We start from the raw sequence: 21,354 nt of genomic DNA, 5'->3' as shown, positions 1-21,354 counted from the left end.
TAGCCAGATCTATGTAGTGCAAACATGGCCCAGAGTATTCGAGCACATACACGAGCTCTGGCTGCGATACACAGGGACACATTAAAATTTTGGTGGACACGGGGTGATTGCGGGACTCGCCCAGAATGACAGGAGGTGGCCGCGACCCTTAGGTTTGCCTCTAAAGATATTACATTGTATCAATACCGGTAAGAAGGATAGACACTTGCTTCAGTTTTAAGGGCTTATTAAGAACTATTACGGCAAAACATGGAATATAGCACGATGGAAATTAGCCTCAATGCAGCCTGATCATCGTAAATAGAACCCAGCAGAGTTCAATAGTAAACCCAACATAGTCCTGCCTGCCAGAGTGAGTAAGAGGGTTTCGTGTTGGTGGGAAGAAATCACCCGTTATAGGACCTCAGACAATATCTCACGCATTACTACACAAGTATATAGTTCGCAGGCGATGCAGCAATAATCAACAGACGACAAGAAGCATTTTACTGTAAAATATATTTAAGGATTATCCCAGAAGACCAATACATTGATTTAAGGGGTCCTCAGAGTGCTTCCAGGTGACGCGATTTGTAAAATTATTTACTGGGCGGTTTGGGATTGATAGGTGTCCTGGATAGGGACATCTTATTTACGGGGACTAGGAACCCTGCTATCGCCGCATCGATGTGCGACTGGCGACATGAAACATTTATTGTAGAATGTATTCAAAGATTGCCCCACAAGAACAATACATTGGATTTATAGGTCCTCGGATTGTATCCAGGTGACACAAAGTGTATCACTGTTTACTTGCGGTCTGGGACTGTAGGTTGTTCTGGGATAGGGCCATCCTACTACGAAGAGTAAGAAACTTCCAACCTTTCGTTAATGACATCTTGGTTACAAAGACTAGGAAACCTTCATTCGCTCCAGGGGGACCTCACAATTATTAGAGGGAGGGCAACTACAATTCAAAGTGTTTGTCTTTAGTTCTCGGCCCATGTCTGCCTTGGTGAATAGTGCTTGTAATTCTCGTCCGTCATGGGCAACAGAGTGAGATAATTTGGGACCTCATGCAGTGAGCAGGTCAGTGAGCAGGTATCTACTAAAGTAATATCTTGTGGTGCAAAAAATCCCTCACAGTCATGCCTTTGGACGCCAGGTCCTTTAATCTTGATCAATAAAGTGTCACTGCTGAACCACAGGTCTTGCTGCAAGTATAGAATTTAATAAACTAACTTATGTACTAAAAGGGAGTACAGCTCAAACCATAATAAGAGGTCAGTACATGGGCTTTCTTAATTGCAGAGAACACAGCCCTCATGGAGGGTAACAGCAAAGATGACTAGTATAGGGCAAATTTTTCAACTCCAGCATGTTCCTAACCCTCGGCAAGCAACACAGGGTTAATAAATACAGTAATATATCTGTCACGGCATGTCCCTCCTCCTAGTTACTTAACATGACATTCATGCACAGGGGGAACATCTTGCGGCAAAACAAAATAAAGTAGTATAAAACAATTAAATATTTCAAGTTCACTGACAACTCAGAGTATTTCAAAGCAGGTCCCCACCGGGCGTATCTAGGTATTAACATTCTAGTCCAGTTCACCATCCCGCACCACCTCATCAAAAAATTGTAACAGCAGCTGGAAGCGGTGCAGGAGATGTATAGTTTTCAGAATAAATAGAATCATTTATTAAATCCTGGTCCACAATCCTGACCTGAGGCACTTTTTAAGTAGGTGTTAGTCTATCCCGAGAAGGAGAGCTTAGACAACAATTTTAGGTAGGGAAGGACGTAAGGGAAAGACAGTAGTGTCCTATAGCTGCACATCGTGATATAGGCTCGTGTTCAGGACAGGTGGCAGGCATACACCAGTATCGGGTCCATCGAGGACAGGAAAACCTCCAGTCCACATCCAAGACACGGGCAGTAGCTGGCTGCCAGGCATTTAGTGGGGCAGGGTGCTAGACTCTGAGAAGAACGTGGGGTCAGAGCATACCTTGGCCTAATATGGTGGATGTAGGAGTGTTTGGCAACACCTGCACTCAGGAATGGCCCACCTTGGCTTCGCCAGGATAGGGATAGCCTTCTCACCACCTGGAGCAGGTAGAGGAGAAAACAGTTACAAAGGTTAGAACCATTCGGCAACTGCGGGAAGCAATGAAGGGGGACCCAAGCACATTGAGCAGTGAGCTGGGTTCTTGGGCCTCAGGTGGTCAGAATTGTCACCTAGACCTATATGTAGGGCGATCCCAAAAACAGGAAATGGCGCAGGAACAGGACCTGAAGCCTCCAGTGCAAGCGCACCGTGCATAAGTCATACATGCTCCAAGGGGTCCTTCTTGGGAACTTGGGGTACGACGGCGCCCCGTTAGTCCTTAGGGCGGTTAAAGAGGGGTAGGTTTCATTAGGCATGGCTTGCTGCACGCCAAGTCCATTGGGTGCTGGGAATCTGATGGGGTCCATCTGTCCAAAGTGGGTATGGCGATCTTCCTATTGGACCTGGGTGAGGCGCTAGAGTTAGCCGGGTGTAGATAGACGAAGACTAAGGCTAAGTAGTGGGGGCCCTGGGCGCAGCGGTTGCCACGCCCAAGGCTGTGGATAAAGTGCAAGGCGACTCCCCCACACATGCGGAACAGGCGCAGGAACAGGACCTGAAGCCCCAGTGCAAGGCACAACTGAGTCATATGTAAGCCGAGGGGCCCTTCTCGGGGACTTGGTTCAACGGCACCCCGTTAGTCCTTAGGGCGGTTGTAAGCCTGAACAACCGGGGGTTTGCTAATAAACGCCCCGCCTGGATGGGCAAGGTGTGAGTTGACTCTCCCTTGTCTGGAGGGCGGGGCAGGTGGACGGTAGGTCCACCGGTGGGAGGCTGGTGCCTCCCGGAATCGACACCTGGCCAGGGCCATGGTGTCTGCGTTATTGGCTCATCTTCAGGCGCCCTGCAACAAGGGGTTGCGGGGCCTAGGGGGGGGGTCGCCTTTCAGTTAACCCACTCTGTTATTTGGATCACAAATAAACCTGCAACTTCTTACTCCTAAACTTCTTGTCTGTGTATCATTTGGGTGGTGAGGGTTGTGGGGTGAGGTGTACCGATGCAACTACTATGAGGGAGGCCCGAGGTCCCTGCAAGGGACCCCCCATGGGAGGGCAAACCCCGTAGTAGGGCGCAGGGAACCGAGGACAGCCCGTGGGTGGGAAGGGGCGGGGGAGGCGGGTCATGCTAGGTCAGGCCCCCCCCCTTTCCTGGGAGGTTATAAGGGAGCTCCTCCCTCCCGGCGTCCTCTTTGCTGTTTCCCCTGCAACCACCACGGTCGCCAGGCTGCCCCTCGCCAGCCTCAGGCCCGTTAGCCCCCTAGGCCCTCTCCCTCTCCCCCCCCCACGACGTCAGACGCGAGGCCCGCGGTTTCCAGCTCCCCTCCCTACCGCTCACCCGCTGGAAGGGGGGAAGTGGTGAGGGGAAAATATTAATGTTGTATTTATGTTTTCTAGGTTGCAGGAGGTGTTACAAGGGATCCCCCCACACATGCGGAACAGGCGCAGGAACAGGACCTGAAGCCCCAGTGCAAGGCACAACTGAGTCATATGTAAGCCGAGGGGCCCTTCTCGGGGACTTGGTTCAACGGCACCCCGTTAGTCCTTAGGGCGGTTGTAAGCCTGAACAACCGGGGGTTTGCTAATAAACGCCCCGCCGGGATGGGCAAGGTGTGAGTTGACTCTCCCTTGTCTGGAGGGTGGGGCAGGTGGACGGTAGGTCCACCGATGGGAGGCTGGTGCCTCCCGGAATCGACACCTGGCCAGGGCCATGGTGTCTGCGTTATTGGCTCATCTTCAGGCGCCCTGCAACAAGGGGTTGCGGGGCCTAGGGGGGGGGTCGCCTGTCAGTTAACCCACTCTGTTATTTGGATCACAAATAAACCTGCAACTTCTTACTCCCAAACTTCTTGTCTGTGTATCATTTGGGTGGTGAGGGTTGTGGGGTGAGGTGTACCGATGCAACTACTATGTTTGTTGTCTGATTTGCTGGGTGAATTTGCACTCGTTTTTTGGCCTGCGCGCTGCTCACAGCTATCTTACGCATGCGTGACAAATAAATTACCCGAAATGGATATGCTTGCAGACATGGTGCTGTTGCTGCACGAGCCCTCAGGCTCCTCCCTGGAAGTCTGGCGGTGGTGCCTGCCTTCCACCCCCTTGCTTCACCGGCAGGCCCTCCCGCCGTTTCTGTGCTCAGATTGCAGAGGCAGGCTGGCCGGGGCCCCCGTATCTCGCAGGGCTTCTAATTCTGCCAGCACAGAAGTACTCTGTGGCTGGGCCATCTGGACGGGAAGCGTCTCCTCACAATTGAAAGTATACTGTTTGATTAGGCTTGCCGGGCCCTGGTGTGAGAGAGCCAGGGAGCAGCAGGAATCGCTGGCGGGGCCAGTCATGGCGCAGGGGACCATGGAACACAGCTTGCCCAACCTCCCCCTGGTTTGCTACTCCAACGTGCTGAACAACTTCTGCAATGGTATGGTACGACGTGCGCTTGCTGCCTTTCCGGGCCGGGGGACATCTTATATGATGCACTGCTTCAAAAATACAGAACCAGTGTCAGTTTTGGCAGAGTAACTTGTTTTATATCCCCTCGTTACAAAGTACAACCAGCAAAAGCTGCTCTTCTCTGTGCTGTGGCAATACACAGGGGGTCTTGTTTCCATGTGTGCTTAGTAGACAAAGTAAGTGCGCAGAATTTCATAAACTAACATTTACAATAGTCGGAGGGAGTTTGCAAAACAGATGTATTTTTTATACATTTTGTATAACAGAAAAAGTGCGTCCAGGGCCGATATACAATAGTTGGAACAAATATTATGTGGCAAACATTATCACCTTAGAGAAGAGGCATCACGTGTATTATTTTTGTTTCATTTTGCGGTTCTTTTTAACCTTAGTAACCAGGGTCATAGTTACTGTGTTAAAGGGGCAGTTGCACCTCAAATGTGGTTGGGTTTTATTGTCCAAGGTGGGGTTTGACAGCATATTTCAGTTGTTTGCTTTGTGGCCTGTTGTCTCCTGGGTGCTCCACAGTTAGTAATCCTTGCATCATTGAATTTTTAGCAGAAGCGCCCTGTCTAAAGCATATCTCTTCTGCTCTCCTCCCCTCTCCCTCCAGGCCTCTTGTCCCTCCCCTCTCCCTCCAGGCCTCTCGTCCCTCCCTCATTGCTCTCATATCCCTCCAGGCTTCTCGTCCCTCCCTCATTGCTCCCCTCTCCCTCCAGGCGTCTCCTCCTTCCTTGCTGGTCTCTTCTCCCTCCAGGCCTCTTGTCCTTCCTCTGCTGCTCTCCTCTCCCTCCAGGCCTCTCCTCTCTTCCATCTCCCTCCATGCTTCTCCTTTCCTCCTTCATTGCTCCACTCTCCTTCTGCATAGTTTGAGCCAGTGGTAATGTGCTGCTTGGATAAATACTTATAAGGTCCCAAAGACGAAGCCAATTGCATTGCAAATGCTTGTTTATGTAGGCATAGGAGTATTAAGTGATTTGCCCAGGTTCACAGGATGTTGAGCCGATTCCGAGACTAGAACCTGGTTCTCTAGCTCCATAGTTGGCAGGTCTGGCTGTCTATTTTTTCCGTCATGAAAATCAGTTCATATTGAGATTTAACAAACACAGTAGCCACTTATTTGAGAAGCAAATATTTTTTTACTTTTTTTATTGATTTTATTGTTTACAGTAGGAAAGAAGAAGAAGACCAGACATGCATAACTTAAGATATATTGAAGTGCTTACAAAACAAAGGATACAAGTCGAGCTGTGAGCCCTAATACATTTGCAGCATTTGAAGCATTTGAATACTCAGGCATGTTTTAACACAACAGCATAAAAAGGGCCTCAGTTAGACTCAATCCTGTTAACCATATCGATGGATCATCAATGAGAGCAGATTGAAATCAAAATATACAACACATCTACAAGGGAATCGGGTAGGGAGGAAAACAGTAGGAGAGAGAAAGGGTTCGTGGAGCTACTCCAGGCATTAGTGTCTTTGGACAAGATTTTATATTCCATATAGGTACCATATATAGGTGCAGGTAACATTGTGTAAGGTGGGCTAGAAGGAGACTATGACGAAGTTGTGGCTTGTTTATCAAATTCTATTTATTCGTACTCCTGACACCAAACGAAAACAAGGAATTCTCAGGGAACCCGGTATGACAATAGTCTATACACAGTCTTTATCCAAGGGGTTTGTAGGATACGTAGTTCACTGTTTCTTTCAGAGGTCGGGAAAGTGCACAGGGGTATCGTCTGCTGGTCCGGGTCTCGTTGTGCTCCAAACCTAGATAGACCAAAAGAAAGAAAGAAAGAAAAGAACCATCAGGAAGGTATTCTCCTTCCGTATTATGACGCGGGATGCAGGGAGAAGTGAAGGGAGATCACCACCGTCACCACTGTGTAGCGCTCTTTGCGGTTCTAGCGAGTTTTCTACGCTTCCTCACTCGTACCTCGCCCAGCCTTCCCCGGTACCCAGGCCCCTCCTGCCAGTAACCCGAGGCGCCCCCGTACCTTGTGAAGCCACGACCCTTCTCCTGGGCCGCGGCGGGCTTCAGCGTAGTGCCAGCTAGGGTCTGACTGCCCTTCTCCTCGTTCGTCCGTGCTCACGTCCTGCTCTGAAGGCTCTCTGGTAACGGCTGGCTCCGTCCTCTCTTCCGGCGCATTGTTCCACGGTGGCACCTCAAAGGTAGTTACCAACGTCTGTTCCTCCCAGGCAGGTCCTGACGAACGACGGTCTTTCTCGGCGTCTTCCTTTTGCAGAAACCCTGTACCACGTGGTCAGATCAGCTGACCAGCCCCAGCAGAAGAGTTAAAGGGGCCGTACTCATTCTGAAAACATAGAACAGGAGAACAGGGAGGGGAAAAGCGCCCCGGCTGGGCATCCACAGAGTCCATGTCCACACACACCCCTACCCCAGTTTGTTCACGGTCAGGGAACAAAGGCAGACGGAAAAGAAAGTCAGCATTGCCATTGTCAATTCCCTTCCGATGGACCACCTCAAAGGAATAGGGTTGAAGGGACAGGAACCATCTCAAAATGCGTGGATTGTTGCCCTTGTTGCGGCTCATCCACTGCAAGGGAGCGTGGTCCGTGTAAAGAAGGAAATGGGTCCCCTCTAGATAATACCGTAATTTTTCAATTGCCCACTTGATGGCCAAGCATTCCTTTTCAATGATAGGATATTTCTACTCCAGAGGAAAGAGTTTTCTACTAATGAAAAGGATGGGATGTTCGGTACCATCAGATGATAATTGGGACAATACTGCTCCTAATCCATGTTCGGAAGCGTCTGTATGTAACGGGAAGGGTTTTGAGAAATCAGAAGACCTCAAAATGGAGGCAGAAACTATGGCCTTTTTTAGATTCACAAATGCCATTGTGGCGCTCAAGCTGGGGTGTTGGAAGTCTTTGGTTTTAACGTTCTTCTGTAGCAGGTCGGTCAAGGAAGCAGCTAGTTCAGAATATTGTGGAATGAACCTCCTGTAATATCCCAGAAGGCCCAGGAAAGCCCTAACCTATTTTTGTTGTTGAAGGAAAAGGAGCCTCTGCTATTGCTTTGACCTTTTCAGACTGAGGTTCGATGAAACCGTTTCCCAGAAGGAACCCGAGATACTTCACCTTTTGGTAGCCTGCCCTGGATTTTTTTGCATTGATATGTAATCCTGCCGCTTGCAGGGACATAAGAATCTGTGTACAATGCTGTAAATTAGTATCCCAATCAGGGCTAAATATGACAATGTCATCAAGGTATGCAGAGGAATACTCCTGATGCTGTTGCAAGACCTTGTTCATAAGGCGTTGGAACGTGGCAGGCGCTCCATGCAGGCCAAAGCGTAGGACCGTAAACTCATACAAGCCGGTTGGTGTGACAAAGGCAGTGTTCTCCTGATCTTCTTGTTTGAGAGGTACCTGCCAATAGCCTTTTGTGAGGTCAAGGGTTGTAATGTATTGAGCATCCCCCAATTTCTCTATTAACTCGTCAACTCTAGGGATGGGATATGAGTCACACTTTGAAATAGAATTAACTGCACGAAAGTCAATGCAAAAGCGGACTGAACCATCCGGTTTTGGCACAAGTACTATAGGAGAGGACCAGTCGCTTTTGGAGGGTTTTATGACCCCCAGATCTAACATACTCTTTACCTCCTCCTCAATGGCTTGTCTCCTTGCAGCTGGAATGCGGTATGGTTTCTGTTTTACTACTTTTCCAACCTGTGTGTCTATGGCATGCTCAGCTAACTGTGTTTTTCCTGGTAGATTGGAAAAAAGATGGGAAAAAGGATTCAGGGCATCCTTAAGGGTTTTACCTTGTTCTTCAGTCAAGTCAGGATTGGCATTTAACTCCTTCAGGGTGGTTTCACTCTGGGGTGAGATACCTACATGTTGTATATTTTGGGGGGGATTTATATGATACAACTGGGTCTTATTAGGTTTGATCTGTACCTTGTATGAAGTTAACCCCACTTTTTCTGTGATCTTATACGGGCCTTGCCAGCCTGACCTCGGTTTCCCTAGGTTGGAGGGCAAGAGGACTAGTACCCAATCTCCTACATTAAGGTGGCGCCACTTTTTCCCCTTGTCATATAGGGTTTGTTGTTGTCTCTGTGCCTTTTCTAAATTGGCATCAGCGAACTCCCTCAGTTTTCCAAGTCGGCTGTGAAGGCTTTGGGTATACTCTAGAAAGTGTTTAGTATCTTCTTCTTTCTCTTGTTCCCACACTTCTTTGGTAATCTCCAATAGACTCCTGGGCTCTCTCCTGTAGATGAGTTGGAATGGGGAACATCCTAGACTGGCTTGTACCTGGCTACGGATTACATACAAAGCTAAGGAAAGCAATTGATCCCATTCCTTGCCCTCAACAGTAAGGAGTTTCTTCAATGTCAGTTTCAAAGTGGCGTTATAACGTTCACAGAGTCCATCCGTTTTAGGATGATATACGGATGTTTTGATGTGGGAGATGTCCAGAGATTTACATATCTGTCCCATCAATTTGGAGACAAAAGGAGTTCCCTGATCGGTCAGTATTTCCCGAGGGAAACTGACTCGGGAAAAGAGTTCCAAAAATTTCTCAGAAATGTTTCGGGTTGTGGGAGTGCGCAGAGGAAAGGCTTTGGGATACCTCGTGGCATAGTCAACGACAACCAAAGCATAGGTGTGGCCCTTCTTGGTTCCTGGTAAGGGACCAATGAGATCCATACCGATTCTCTCAAATGGATTACCCACAATCGGTAAAGGTTGTAATGGGACGGCCGGTGGCCTGTACGGATTCTTTTTCTGGCACACTTCGCATTCATGGCAGAATCGAGTGACTTGTGCGAATATGCCAGGCCAGTAAAAATGTTGCAACAATATCTGTTTAGTCTTTTGGGCCCCCCTATGCCCTGCGAGTAGATGTGAATGAGCAAAAAAAAGGAATTGTTCTCTGAAGGCTTGGGGTACTAATAACTGGGGACTATCCCCTTGTTTCCCTATGCGATATAACAAGTCGTTTTTTACTTGAAAAGCACGGTAGCTATTGGGTGTTTGTTGTCCTTGAGTCCATGCTGGTTGCAGGGTTGGGTCATTTTTCTGAGCGTAGCTGAAACTTCGGTCAGTGACCCAGGGAGCTTGGCTTAGAAGAGTAGGCTGTGCTCTGGACGGGGAAAGGTTGTTTTGCAGCTTACTTCTCAACATTTTAAGAAATGAGGGATTGTCTTGCCCTATTATCATTTGTTTTCCGGCAGACTAGGAACAACCCCGAGCCTAATGTCTGCAGTTTGACCTTGGGGAAGAGTGACAGGGATTTGGATGACGGGATACACCTTCACATCCCCGTGAACACACCTAATAGGTACAGAGTCTTCTATTGTTTCAGGAAGCGGACTTACAATTGACTGCAGAACTACTGACTGTTTACACCCCGAGTCTAATAATGCCCTTACTTGCATTCCTTTTACTTGGACACTTACGTGGAAACTGGGGCCAAGTTCCGCAGAATATAGGATGGAGCGGGGTATGCATCCGATGTACATCGGTTCTTCAGGGGGTTTCTTCCTGGGACAATTGCGTGCAATATGACCCCACTCTCCGCAGTCAAAGCATTGTGGATTGCGTAGGGGAGGTGGTTCTAAACGAGGTGTTCTTGGTTTGGCTATCTCTCATGGGGTTTTTAGTGGCTTCTTTTCTGGTCTTACTGGGCCACTCATAGTTTTTGTGGATTTATCAGAGTCCCACGGTAGGGCACTAGGTTGTGCCCTGTAAAATGTAGTAGCCATTTCTACAGCCTGTTCAGGACTCAAGTGTTTGTTGTTTCAACCATCCTTGAATGGGGTATGGTAGGGCTTCTAAGAACTGCTCTAAATAAATCATGTCCATGATTTCATCCTTTGATTGCTGCTTGTCTGCTGCTGCTTTTAACTTAAAGTACAAAGTCTTGGGATTATCGGATGCGGTGCCCCGTTCTCTCCTGAAGCGTACCCTATATGCTTCTGCATCCATACCCATGTGGTCCAAAATCACGTTTTTTATTTCCGTATAAGAAGTATTGCCGTTAGGGTTTGCCACTTGGTAAGCAGCTTGCGCTTCCCCCGTAAGAAGCGGTGCTAATAAAAAAGGCCACTTTGCTTCAGGCCACCCAGAGGCCCTTGCCGCCCTTTCAAAGTTAAGTAGGAAAGCATCGGGGTCTTCTCCTGTTACATACTTTTGGAGAGATACATTTGGCCCTGTTCCTGCCCGTATCTGGAGTTGTGTTGTTAACTCCCGTCTGTCATCTGCTACTTTCTGCATTTGATCTGCATGATTAGCCAGACTGTCTCTCATAATTTCTCTATCTGCTTGAGCAGAATTCATTTGTTTTTCTACTGCCCATTCTAGTTTTTCCTGCCCACGGATTAGTTGCTGAATCAGGTTTTCCATTGTGAGGCGAATCAAGATCCCACTTCTGACACCACCTGTAACGTGGGCTAGAAGGAGACTATGACGAAGTTGTGGCTTGTTTATCAAGTTCTATTTATTCGTACTCCTGACACCAAACGAAAACAAGGAATTCTCTGGGAACCCGGTATGACAATAGTCTATACACAGTCTTTATCCAGGGGTTTGTGGGATACGTAGTTCACTGTTTCTTTCAGAGGTCGGGAAAGTGCACAGGGGTATCGTCTGCTGGTCCGGGTCTCATTGTGCTCCAAACCGAGATAGACAAAAAGAAAGAAAGAAAGAAAAGAACCATCAGGAAGGTATTCTCCTTCCGTATTATGACGCGGGATGCAGGGGGAAGTGAAGGGAGATCACCACCGTCACCACTGTGTAGAGCTCTTTGCGGTTCTAGCGAGTTTTCTATGATTCCTCACTCGTACCTCGCCCAGCCTTCCCCGGCACCCAGGCCCCTCCCGGCAGTAACCCGAGGCGCCCCGGTACCTTGTGAAGCCACGACCCTTCTCCTGGGCCGCGGCTGGCTTCAGCGTAGTGCCAGCTAGGGTCTGGCTGCCCTTCTCCTCGTTCGTCCGTGCTCACGTCCTGCTCCGAAGGCTCTCCGGTAACGGCTCCCTCTGTCCTCTCTTCTGGCGCGTTGTTCCACGGCGGCACCTCAAAGGTCGTTACCAACGTCTGTTCCTCCCAGGCAGGTCCTGACGAACGACGGTCTTTCTCGGCGTCTTCCTTTTGCAGAAACCCTGTACCATGTGGTCCGATCAGCTGACCAGCCCCGGCAGAAGAGCTAAAGGGGCCATACTCATTCTGAAAACATAGAACAGGAGAACAGTGAGGAGAAAAGAGCCCAGACTGGGCATCCACAGAGTCCATGTCCTCACACATTGCAACCTTTCACCTATATTCTTTACTACATTACATACCTAACGGTTCTTAGGCACTGACCTTTTACCTAGATACAACACTGCATTCAGAACGGGGGTTTTCCCTAGTTCGAATCTCATACATTATGCATGAGGTTTCTTGGAAGTACAGCAGGACTACCATCTCCTGTATAAAATCTCTCTGTATAAAGTTCAGGCCTGACTTCATACTTCAGGCCGACATAGTAATAGAGCAAGGTAGGACCCCTGGGGAGACCTATGGGTATATATACATCACATCTTGCTTAGCAAAGGACAGGAGACCGAGACTTCCCGGCTGACACACTGACCAGAGATGTTGAGGTTCCTGCATGCAGACACTTCAGCTCGCAGTGGTCTAACATCCCTCGCGGGGTGTCCTACTCGACACCAGCACAGGGGTCCCATATTCTCTCATTCTCAGGTAATGGGGTTGACTAGATCCTAGAGGGATTCTTGGCATAACACCTACACAGATGCTTAGCACATGTAAGTACATTTAGTTAGGGAGGCATTGCAGGAGTATGCACTTTTCATCGTGTGTTTTATGTACTTGTATATATTCATGATTACTGCAAAATGGTAGAACTGTACCATCCCTTTACTTTCATAGTACTTCTAATCTGTATCTCTGCTACTGTCTAATGGTTGTTAAAGCTCATCTATTTTACACTAGAATAACAACTGTTCAATAAACTCTTATTGACAAACGCCCATTATGTTTATTCTGTGTATCTCTGAGACAAACTAAGTGAGCACGAGTGACTGAGTGAAAGGTAGTATATTGTTTACACAATCCTGAGGGATCAGGGTTGCCTTGTTCTGAGGTTGCCAGAAACTATTCTCTCCTCCATAAGTAGCGATTCTAGTGGCACTGTGAGATAACTGATATAGACAGGGCAACATACCCTGTGGGGTGCACAGAATCAGTCTGCCACCAATCCCACAGTTTGTTATCCAAACACACAGATCCTGTATAGGTTATATAGGAACTACACGACAAAGACAGATAAGCCATGCCTAGCAGAGCAAATTCCGGCAGTTAATACAGAGGATTGTCACAAGGGCCATGCTTGTGGGTTTACTCCTATGATTTCTCTAAGGTATAGCCTGAAAGGGGGATGAGGGACCTTGTCGTGCAGTGTTGCAGCTGGTAGGGAGGATGTTGTGAAGTCCTACTGTAAGGTAAGCAGGTGAGTGTTGCAAGTATGCCAAATAACCTTGCGGTGGGAAGTGGGGGGCTGAAGCACAGAATATATCTGTTTGCATATCACAGTACGCCATGCTGCAAAACCATGCCTCCCTTATGGGACGATGCGGATCCCCCCAATGTATTGCAATTACCCTTTTGGCTTATTGCAATGTGATCGCCACGAAACAGAGGGTGATACCTGAGATGGCGCCCAGGAAGGCCAGCTTTGGAAAAGGCTTGAGAGATGTTGAAGTCAAGAACGACAGCTCCTGGAACACCAAGCTCCAGAACGCGGATATGATTGGGCATGTCCAGGTCATATGGGTGAACTCCGGCCATCTGGTATTTAGGGCATTGAGATGTTTTGATGCGGTCATATCATTGCTATTTTAATGGGCACCTGTGAAGGAATTTAAAATGCAATAGTTAATGGTGATGATTGGGAGAGACCCTCTTCATCTGCTCATGACTACATGCCCATTTTTTGGTGGTGAGGGGTTGTCCCAGGTCCTCCTCCCAATGGTGCAGTGCCCCTCTGTCGTGTGCCTGCCTGAGCTAGAAACAAGCACTATGCAGTTTAGTGACCAGGTGTGAGCCAATATGATCTGTTATCAAGAGCGTGAGGTGTGTGAATTCTTCTGGGGGAGGGTAAAGGACAGGAGTGTAGCTCCCAGGGTGCTCAATACCTGTGTCATGATGAATCTGTCTATATAGGACATATCGGCGTGTGCTGCAAGATCAGTAAGTGTAACAATGTATCCATCAGGGAAGAGGTCCCCAAACGTATGTAGATGCAGCTTTCGTAGAGTGTGAGAAGCAAATATTTGAAGTTATATTACTGTTTATATTTTACATTTCATATGCAGGAGTTAGGCCAGATTTTATTCCTTGTTTATGTTGTAAATGTGGCACCCTTGTTTTGAGCTCTTGCATTAAAGCATTCAGGATTTCACCATTTTAAGGTTGATGTTGCCATAAGCGAATTCCTATTAAGGTTCTTTTTACTCTGACCTGCAACTGACCCCCAAGTCATCCCTGACACCTTCAGCCAACCCTGGCATAAGGTGTTGCATTCTGCGGGTTGCTATTTTGCATAGAAGAATCTAAAAAGGACTCAAAACAGCATGAATAATGAGGTTGGTTGAAATCCAACTACATTTGTAATCACATGACATTCTTCTTGATTGCTATTAACCTTGTAGTTCTTTGTCTGTACGTCTTTAATTTATACCACAGCTTGTTAGGTTGGCTGATTAACCAATGCTGGCATGGACTCAAAGCTCCAGTTCAGTGTATATCATAATGGATTCCGGGAGTTGCTGTCTTTATTCCCATTAAAATGAGAATGTGGGTAAAAGTAGAATAGTACATTTGTTTATGAAAGGAAAGCCCAGGACTGGAGCAGCTGGCTTTTGATGACATGGAGTCATTATGGTACCCTTATACATACTAACATATGAGAACGCGCAGTGTTTTCACCTGCCTTTGTGATGAGATTTTTGGAAGGATGAAGGTAAGAATAAAATAGAACATAACACTAATTTTAAAAAGATGCTATAAAGTGGCCATCACTGGCCGCTTCATACCACTTTTCAGGTCCAGATTGCAGACATTGCTTTGTTTTTACTGTTATCACCAGTGAAAAGTTGCCTGTAGAAATGAGCGTATAACTTTAGAAGGGTGAACTGTTGCACTCCGGTCCTTAGTTCTAGTGCAAAAAAGACTGTAAATATAGTTGGCGCCCATTTTTCATTTTTTTACACACTTGTGACAGGTTATAAATTGTCTCGTTTGTATGCAAAGACAAAGGCTGGACCGGAATGTAGTCTGTCTAATGATATTGAGTTATCTGTGATCACTAGAGTTTGGTGATCTTTGCAAATCTGAAGTGAAAAAAGTAGGTTAATCATCTGTTCTTGGAGGTTCCAGAGCTTTGGACGCATATGCCGTCCTTCACGACCAGTAATTGAATCCAAAGAACAGCCAGAGTGCTCAACCTTTCACCAGCTTTCCGATATACCTGCTGCTCAGCCTGAATGAGTGTGCTGTGTGGAATGGTCTTACATGGTGATGCATTGGAATGTTAGGGTGCCTGTGAGTGTCAGTTGGCGTATGGGCTGAGCATCAGGGAGGTTGTTCCTGGTGGGGCTTGCAATAGATCTTGTCTTTGAAGCTTACTATTGGAACCTATTAACTGCCACCAAGATAATAAAACATTTTACAGAACTTACTCCTCGGCTTTCAGACCTCTTTTGTATTACATTTTGGCGACGATATAAAGAAGAACCTATGTTTGTAAGCTGAATGAAAGAAGATATCTTACAGAGACTGAGTAACCAAGATTAGAAGAAATAAAGCTTCAAGAGAAACTGCTGTGGCTATTGGAAGGCTATAAGTAAGAAACTAAAATAGGAAACTAAAAGTACAGAAGTTGTGAACTTGAAGTACAAAGACTAGAGTATTCAGACCGCCCTGCAGCCTCACCGTAACCTCTACCTCGGTCTTCCCTAACCAGGGCTGGTTTGATTTATGTACGTTATTATTGATGCAAATGGAGTCAATTTGCTATGAATGGAGTAAGGCTAGCAATGTGCTTTTTAGGTCTCGCTAGTCTGGCGAGACATTTAGTGAGTGGCTTTTAAAAGTGCCACCAGAGGTTTTTGCTGGCCACCAGCTTGCGGTTACGCGTGCAAGCGCGCACGCAGCCGCCAGCTTACAGCGCCTGATCGCGATCAGTTTCACTTTTGCGCGCACACAACTCCTGCTTATCCCCCCACCCCACCACAGATCGCCTCTCACGGCCACTCAAGCGTGCGCACCCAATGATTGTTTTTTTTTTAGGAAGTCATAGGTTAAACTGCCCAGTGAGAGAGAGTCAATCAATCAATCACGGCATTTGTAACGCGCGCTACTCACCCGGGAGGGTCTCAAGGCGCTGGGGGAGGGTTAAGTTACTGCTCAAACAGCCAGGTCTTGAGCTGCTTCCTGAAGGAGAGATGGTCTTGGGTTAATGGATAGCCTGTGCAAATGCAAACGCGAACATGTCAGTTAATGGGCTAACATTAACACACATTAGAAACTTAACATGCTATATAAAAACTAAAAAGAAACCGGTCGTATTTACCAGAAGGCACTTGTGTGAAGAATCATTAGGAAATAAACTGTGCTGCCACCCCAAGTTTCATAGGGGTTTTGTTGAGAATTAACTTGACATTTTTGCATCACAACTGTGACGCGCCCTGCCCTGAAGACTTACTGCTCTTCGAAGACCGCAAGTACTTCTACCTTTCCTCAAATTAGTCACGATGTGACTGGCATTTTACGTTTTTTTTCTCTTTTCCATTTCTACTGAAAATTCCATCTTCTACATCTACTGACCCTTATTGGCTGGTCCGCACACACAGAATACGGGAGACGACGCAGATCCGCCCTTCAAATTTTACCAGCTCTGTCGTCCTCTATTTGTGCAGCACGTGGGGGCTTTGGGAAAGGTAAGTCATTCGGTAGGTGCATGCCTCGTGGTTGGGGGCAACGATCACCGCTGACTACCCATGCCTTTAGATTGCATAGTGCGCATGCGGAAATAGAAAAAACTTTCTTACGGCGGACAGTACTGACTTGCAGATATCTACTGTTGCGATTAGAATTAGGTTAATAAAATTCAAGCTGCAATTTACTTTTGCCGCTGTTTTTTTTTTCCTAAAGGAAATTAAATACACAGTAATGAATCTTACTATGCAGGATAAGTTAGGGCATGCATGGCAAAGACACCATAGAGGAAACGTTACTTATTTTTAGAAATTGTATTCAGCCCATAATGCATATTATCAGAATAATACATTTTAGGGAGGCCTAATTTCATTTTAACAACTTCACTAAAACGTAAACTCCCTTACGTTACATTGAGGTTGAAATTGTTGAGTTTGGACATGATCTGCATTCGTGTTGTGTGTTAGTTTTAGCGAGGCATTTCCCAGATTTCTTTTGGGATTTTTTTGCAGATTTATATAGCGCAAACTCGACCCGAAGGTATTGGAGCTATTTACATGAGCACCAGTCACGTTGCACAAGAAGACATTCATTTGTTTGGTAGGCACAGGGTGATTAAGGGATTTGCCCAGAATCACAGGATGTGAAATGAACTCCCAGGCTCAAACCTTGGTTTCCTTGCTCCAAAGTCGGCAGTCTAGCCGTGAGACCACATCCTCTCCCTATAACACAGACTACATTGATTTGTTAATTGACTGTTAGTACTGGTAATATGGTGCCTTAACCTGAGGTGTTATGAACTCGTCTGGTTATTTTACTGGCAGCAGAGTTATGAAATGGCCAGTCACGTCAGTATACATGCAGATTTGGGAACAGGTAAGAGGAAGATTTTAGGAAAAATTGGTAATTTATTTACCCGTTGATTTCCATTGAAGTAGAGGCACTACTAAAATATAGCTAGTTTCACTTAGAAAATCAGGAGTCTCCTGTCCGTATCAGCTGTGCTCTGACATATATATCAAATAGTGCATCTTTTTACTGTGAAGCTGCGAAGTGGCCACAGGTTCTGTTTGAATAGATTTTTAACCAGCAGCATGTTGCATGTTTAAGACCTGTAGTTTCGCTTTTAACCTTGTAAATTTGTCCTAAAAAAATCACACTATACAAAGTGCTGTAATCAAACAGGCTTTACTTAGGACAATTTGTAAAGTATTTATGCAGACCAAAACAGTCAAAATACAAAACAAACATCCCATACCAAATTACAAAAAATAGGGTACATTCTAATTTAAACAAGCATTGGCATAGCCAATAGGTTCCGCTTTTGGGACCTTATAAGTATTTAGTTATGCAGCACAATATCCTTGGTGCTACAACATCAACTGTTGCATGGCTAAACACTTATAAGGTCCCAAAGGCGAGACCAATTGGTTATGCCAATGCTTGTTTGTTGCCTCCTCACCCACGCACACAAAGCCCTACATCCGCCTCCTCACCCACGCACACAAAGCCCTACACGACCAAGGCCCGAGCTACCTCAACAGCCGAGTCAACTTCCACGCTCCCAAACGCCACCTCCGATCAGCCAACCACGCCCTCGCCGCCGTCCCCCGCATCCGAAGAGCGACTACAGGAGGAAGGTCCTTCTCCTACCTGGCCGCCAAGACCTGGAACTCCCTCCCGACCGACCTGCGCCTGACCCAAGACCACCTCTCCTTCAGGAAGAAGCTGAAGACCTGGCTGTTCGAGCAGTAGCAGCGCCCCCCCCCCCCCCCCCCCCCCCCCCCCCCAGCGCCTTGAGACCCTACGGGTATGTAGCGCGCTTTATAAGTGTCAATGATTGATTTGTTTATGAGACCTTACAGGATTCACAAAATATTTGTCTTTACTGAGGGAAACTGGCAGTTTTTAATTTCAGGGAGATAAAAGAGGGCAGCAGCGTAAGACGAGATTTGGCTGCTGTCTTACAGTGAAAGGACCGGCAGTGTTATTTTGGCAGAAGTTGAGGAAAATCGGCACTGCTGGTAAGCCACCTGTTGTTAGTGCCTTTAAATGTGTCTTTGAGTAGGCCCGTGCCTGCACCGTTATGCAGCATTGGAATGGGCTGAGAGGCTGTGCCTTTACTGATGTGCCACATTTGAATGGGCCGTGAGATGGTGACCGCATACCATATTTTAGTGAGCAGTGGAGTGAGTGAAGAGGTCTGTTTTACCTGTATCACTAGAGTGGTGCATCCTAGCCCACCTTGGTAAAGTTCTGCTATTGTGTGCTTAGCCCGGTCCTTGGCCTGCATTGGGCTGTGTTCAGCGCAAGGCTGTACCTGTGCGATTGTACATTGCAGGAGGAATAGCGTGGGCAGTTACGTGTGCACTATGTTGTGCATGTGTCTGTGGGAAGTTGCATGACAGGCGATAGAGCGTGATGTTGCATAGGCGCTAGGATTGTTTGTGCAACCAGGGAGTGGTACATTACATTTGAGACTTCGCATGTCTGAATGCTTGCGTGCACGGGAGTATGTGTGCGTTTGGAAATGGCACAATACATGGAAGACACTGGGTTCCGTTTTGCGAGATGCAGGCCTTACCGGAGAGGCAGGGAGAGGTGGAGGTTTCCCCTCAGAGAGATTTGCGTATTTGCTGCTTTTCTAAGAGCTGGGTGAGGTATACATGGAAGGAAGAGCCAGGCTCTCTAGCGCACTTCACTAGGAGCTCTTTAATTCTGAAAGGAGGTCACTGGTTAAAGGGGCCTGGGCACATATGAGGAACGAGATGGGTCTGATAAGAGAATCTTTAATAAACTTTTGAAGCACAAAACTCCTAGGGCCACATCCAGGTTTGAAATTCTAGGCACTCACTTGGCTTGTGTTTTGCAATGTCATGGATGGAGAAAGTCCTGCTGTGATAGACTGCTTGCATAAAAAAGAAGTAGGCACTTCAAAGGGAGCAACACTTGGAACGCAAACTTCGAAAACATAGACACTAAATCACAAGTGTGTCTGGAAATGTATAATAACAAGCATTGGCAAAGCCAATAGGTTTCACCCATAGGAGTCAGATCTATTGGCATTGTCAATGTTTTTTTTCGAGATGTTGCAGAGCAGCGTGGACTGCTGTGCAACATGGATTAAAGTACTTTTTTTAAAAGGGCTATAGCGCGGCCAGCGTTGACCGCGTCATAGCGCTTTTTGTTTACTTTAAGGCATGGTGCACAGCAGCCTGCGCTGTTGTGCAACATGTCTAGAGAAACATTGATACAAATTAAACAAGAAACGACCAGAAGAAGAGAAGGAACAAAAAAGGAAGGGAAAATGAAAACGAACACGCAGAGATAACAGATCACCAAGGGCATCACTGTTCTGGGATTTTTTTTTCTTCCTCATTGCTTCCCACTTCCAAAGCCGCCTCTGGAGCACTGTGAAACAGCCTGTTGCTGCATTCTGGTGCTATAGGAGCAACAAATAAAGGCAAATTAGTAATTTTATTGAAATATTGAGCGTTGGGGCACTAAGTCATATTCGTCAGACTGCAATCGGTGTATGCCAGTCAAGAATTTAGGCCTCATCAATCACAATAATAGAAGGGAAGAAAGAAGGAGGCTGTACATATTTTGGCAACTAAATTGTAAGTATTGCCTACACAATCTGAAGTGCCCTATGAAGATCCATCCATTAGGCAGCTGAGGTCTGATAATCAGCATCATTGAATTACTTTGTATTTATCAGTTTTAAATTGCCTCTTCTCAAAATTCTCAATCTGAGGCCCAACAAACCACATTAAAGATTAGTTTTCAGTCTCACTTCCCCTTACTGATTTCCCTTGTTCTGGATTTCTCTAGAATAGCCCCTAATTGAATGAATCGTGGTGCTACGTAAAAGAAAGACCAGTTATCTTCACTAAAAATAGGGTTAGGTCCAAAAACTATTTTTTTAACTCCTAAATGCCATGTGCGTGTCTTGCACAGGGATGCCTTACAGTTACAGGCACAGATATCAAATTCCGAAAACAGTCAAGGAATATAAATGTTTTTTGTTGCCGTTTATATAGCACGAACACACAGCAAAGGCATTGGAGCGCTTGACATGAGCAAAAATTGAATTGCACAAAGATGCATTCATTTTTCGTTTATAGCCATGGGGAAATTAAGTGATTTGCCCAGAATCCTAGGATGTTGAAAGACGCAGAGACTCGAACTGGGTCCCCCAGTTCTAAAGTCATCGGCTCTGCCCATTACGCCACACAGTCTCCACTCAAGGAAGAATGCCATTCCTCTTGGGTAAATTGTTTGTCAAGGAGATGAGCGCGAAGTGTAAAGCGAAGCCACATCTCTGTCGGTTTTCATTTATACTGAACAGTTCATTTCCTGCATCAAGTGTATGAAAAAAAAAACATTCTGTCTGTGTAATATGTTTCTGCCACCATAGTGCCATTAAAGATAGAGGAAAAGTTCAAAGAAAGCAGCACAAAACATATATACAGCCTCCAAACATTCTAGCTCACAAATAAAAACGTACGTCAGATGAAAAGGAGTACTTGGACTAAACTCCGTCAATAAGAAAAATACACGAAGAACAACAGTAAGTAGCATGCTACAAACAACAGTAACCGATGAAAACAAAGTGGTAAGTACAAGAACTAATGAAAAGTAAAGATGGTCTGTAAGCCCCTTTTAAGTTGTATATTGTTTACAAGAAATGTCACACGTGAAACCTAAGAAGGGGAGCTTGAGACTCAAATTGTGAAACTGAAGTTTTTCATCAGTGTGGAGAAGCTCAGCCTGAGTTGTGCCGGTTGTGACCAGGAATGGGGACTAAGCGTTTGCCAGTCTCCCATGCTGGTTGAG

At 46.4% G+C, this 21,354-nt stretch overlaps 1 protein-coding gene across 2 annotated transcripts in view; it reads left to right on the top strand.

The window, feature by feature from the left end:
* Positions 1 to 21,354, top strand: part of AMACR (alpha-methylacyl-CoA racemase) — a 508,826-nt gene that overhangs the window by 183,593 nt on the left and 303,879 nt on the right. The window contains exon 1 of one of the 2 annotated variants that reach the window (XM_086960507.1): positions 4,234 to 4,501. The exons of the other annotated variant lie outside the window; for it this stretch is intronic. Coding sequence (XP_086816633.1) covers positions 4,420 to 4,501 — 82 coding nt within the window. The 5' untranslated portion in view covers positions 4,234 to 4,419. Of the gene's footprint in view, positions 1 to 4,233; positions 4,502 to 21,354 lie in introns of those variants that run through there. 2 annotated transcript variants of the gene reach the window in all.

This window comes from Lissotriton vulgaris, chromosome 3_1 (assembly GCF_964263255.1).
Source record: "Lissotriton vulgaris chromosome 3_1, aLisVul1.2, whole genome shotgun sequence".
Lineage (NCBI taxonomy): Eukaryota > Metazoa > Chordata > Amphibia > Caudata > Salamandridae > Lissotriton > Lissotriton vulgaris.
The sequence above is the reverse complement of the archived record's forward strand: the minus strand, read 5'-3'. Positions and strand labels throughout refer to the sequence as shown.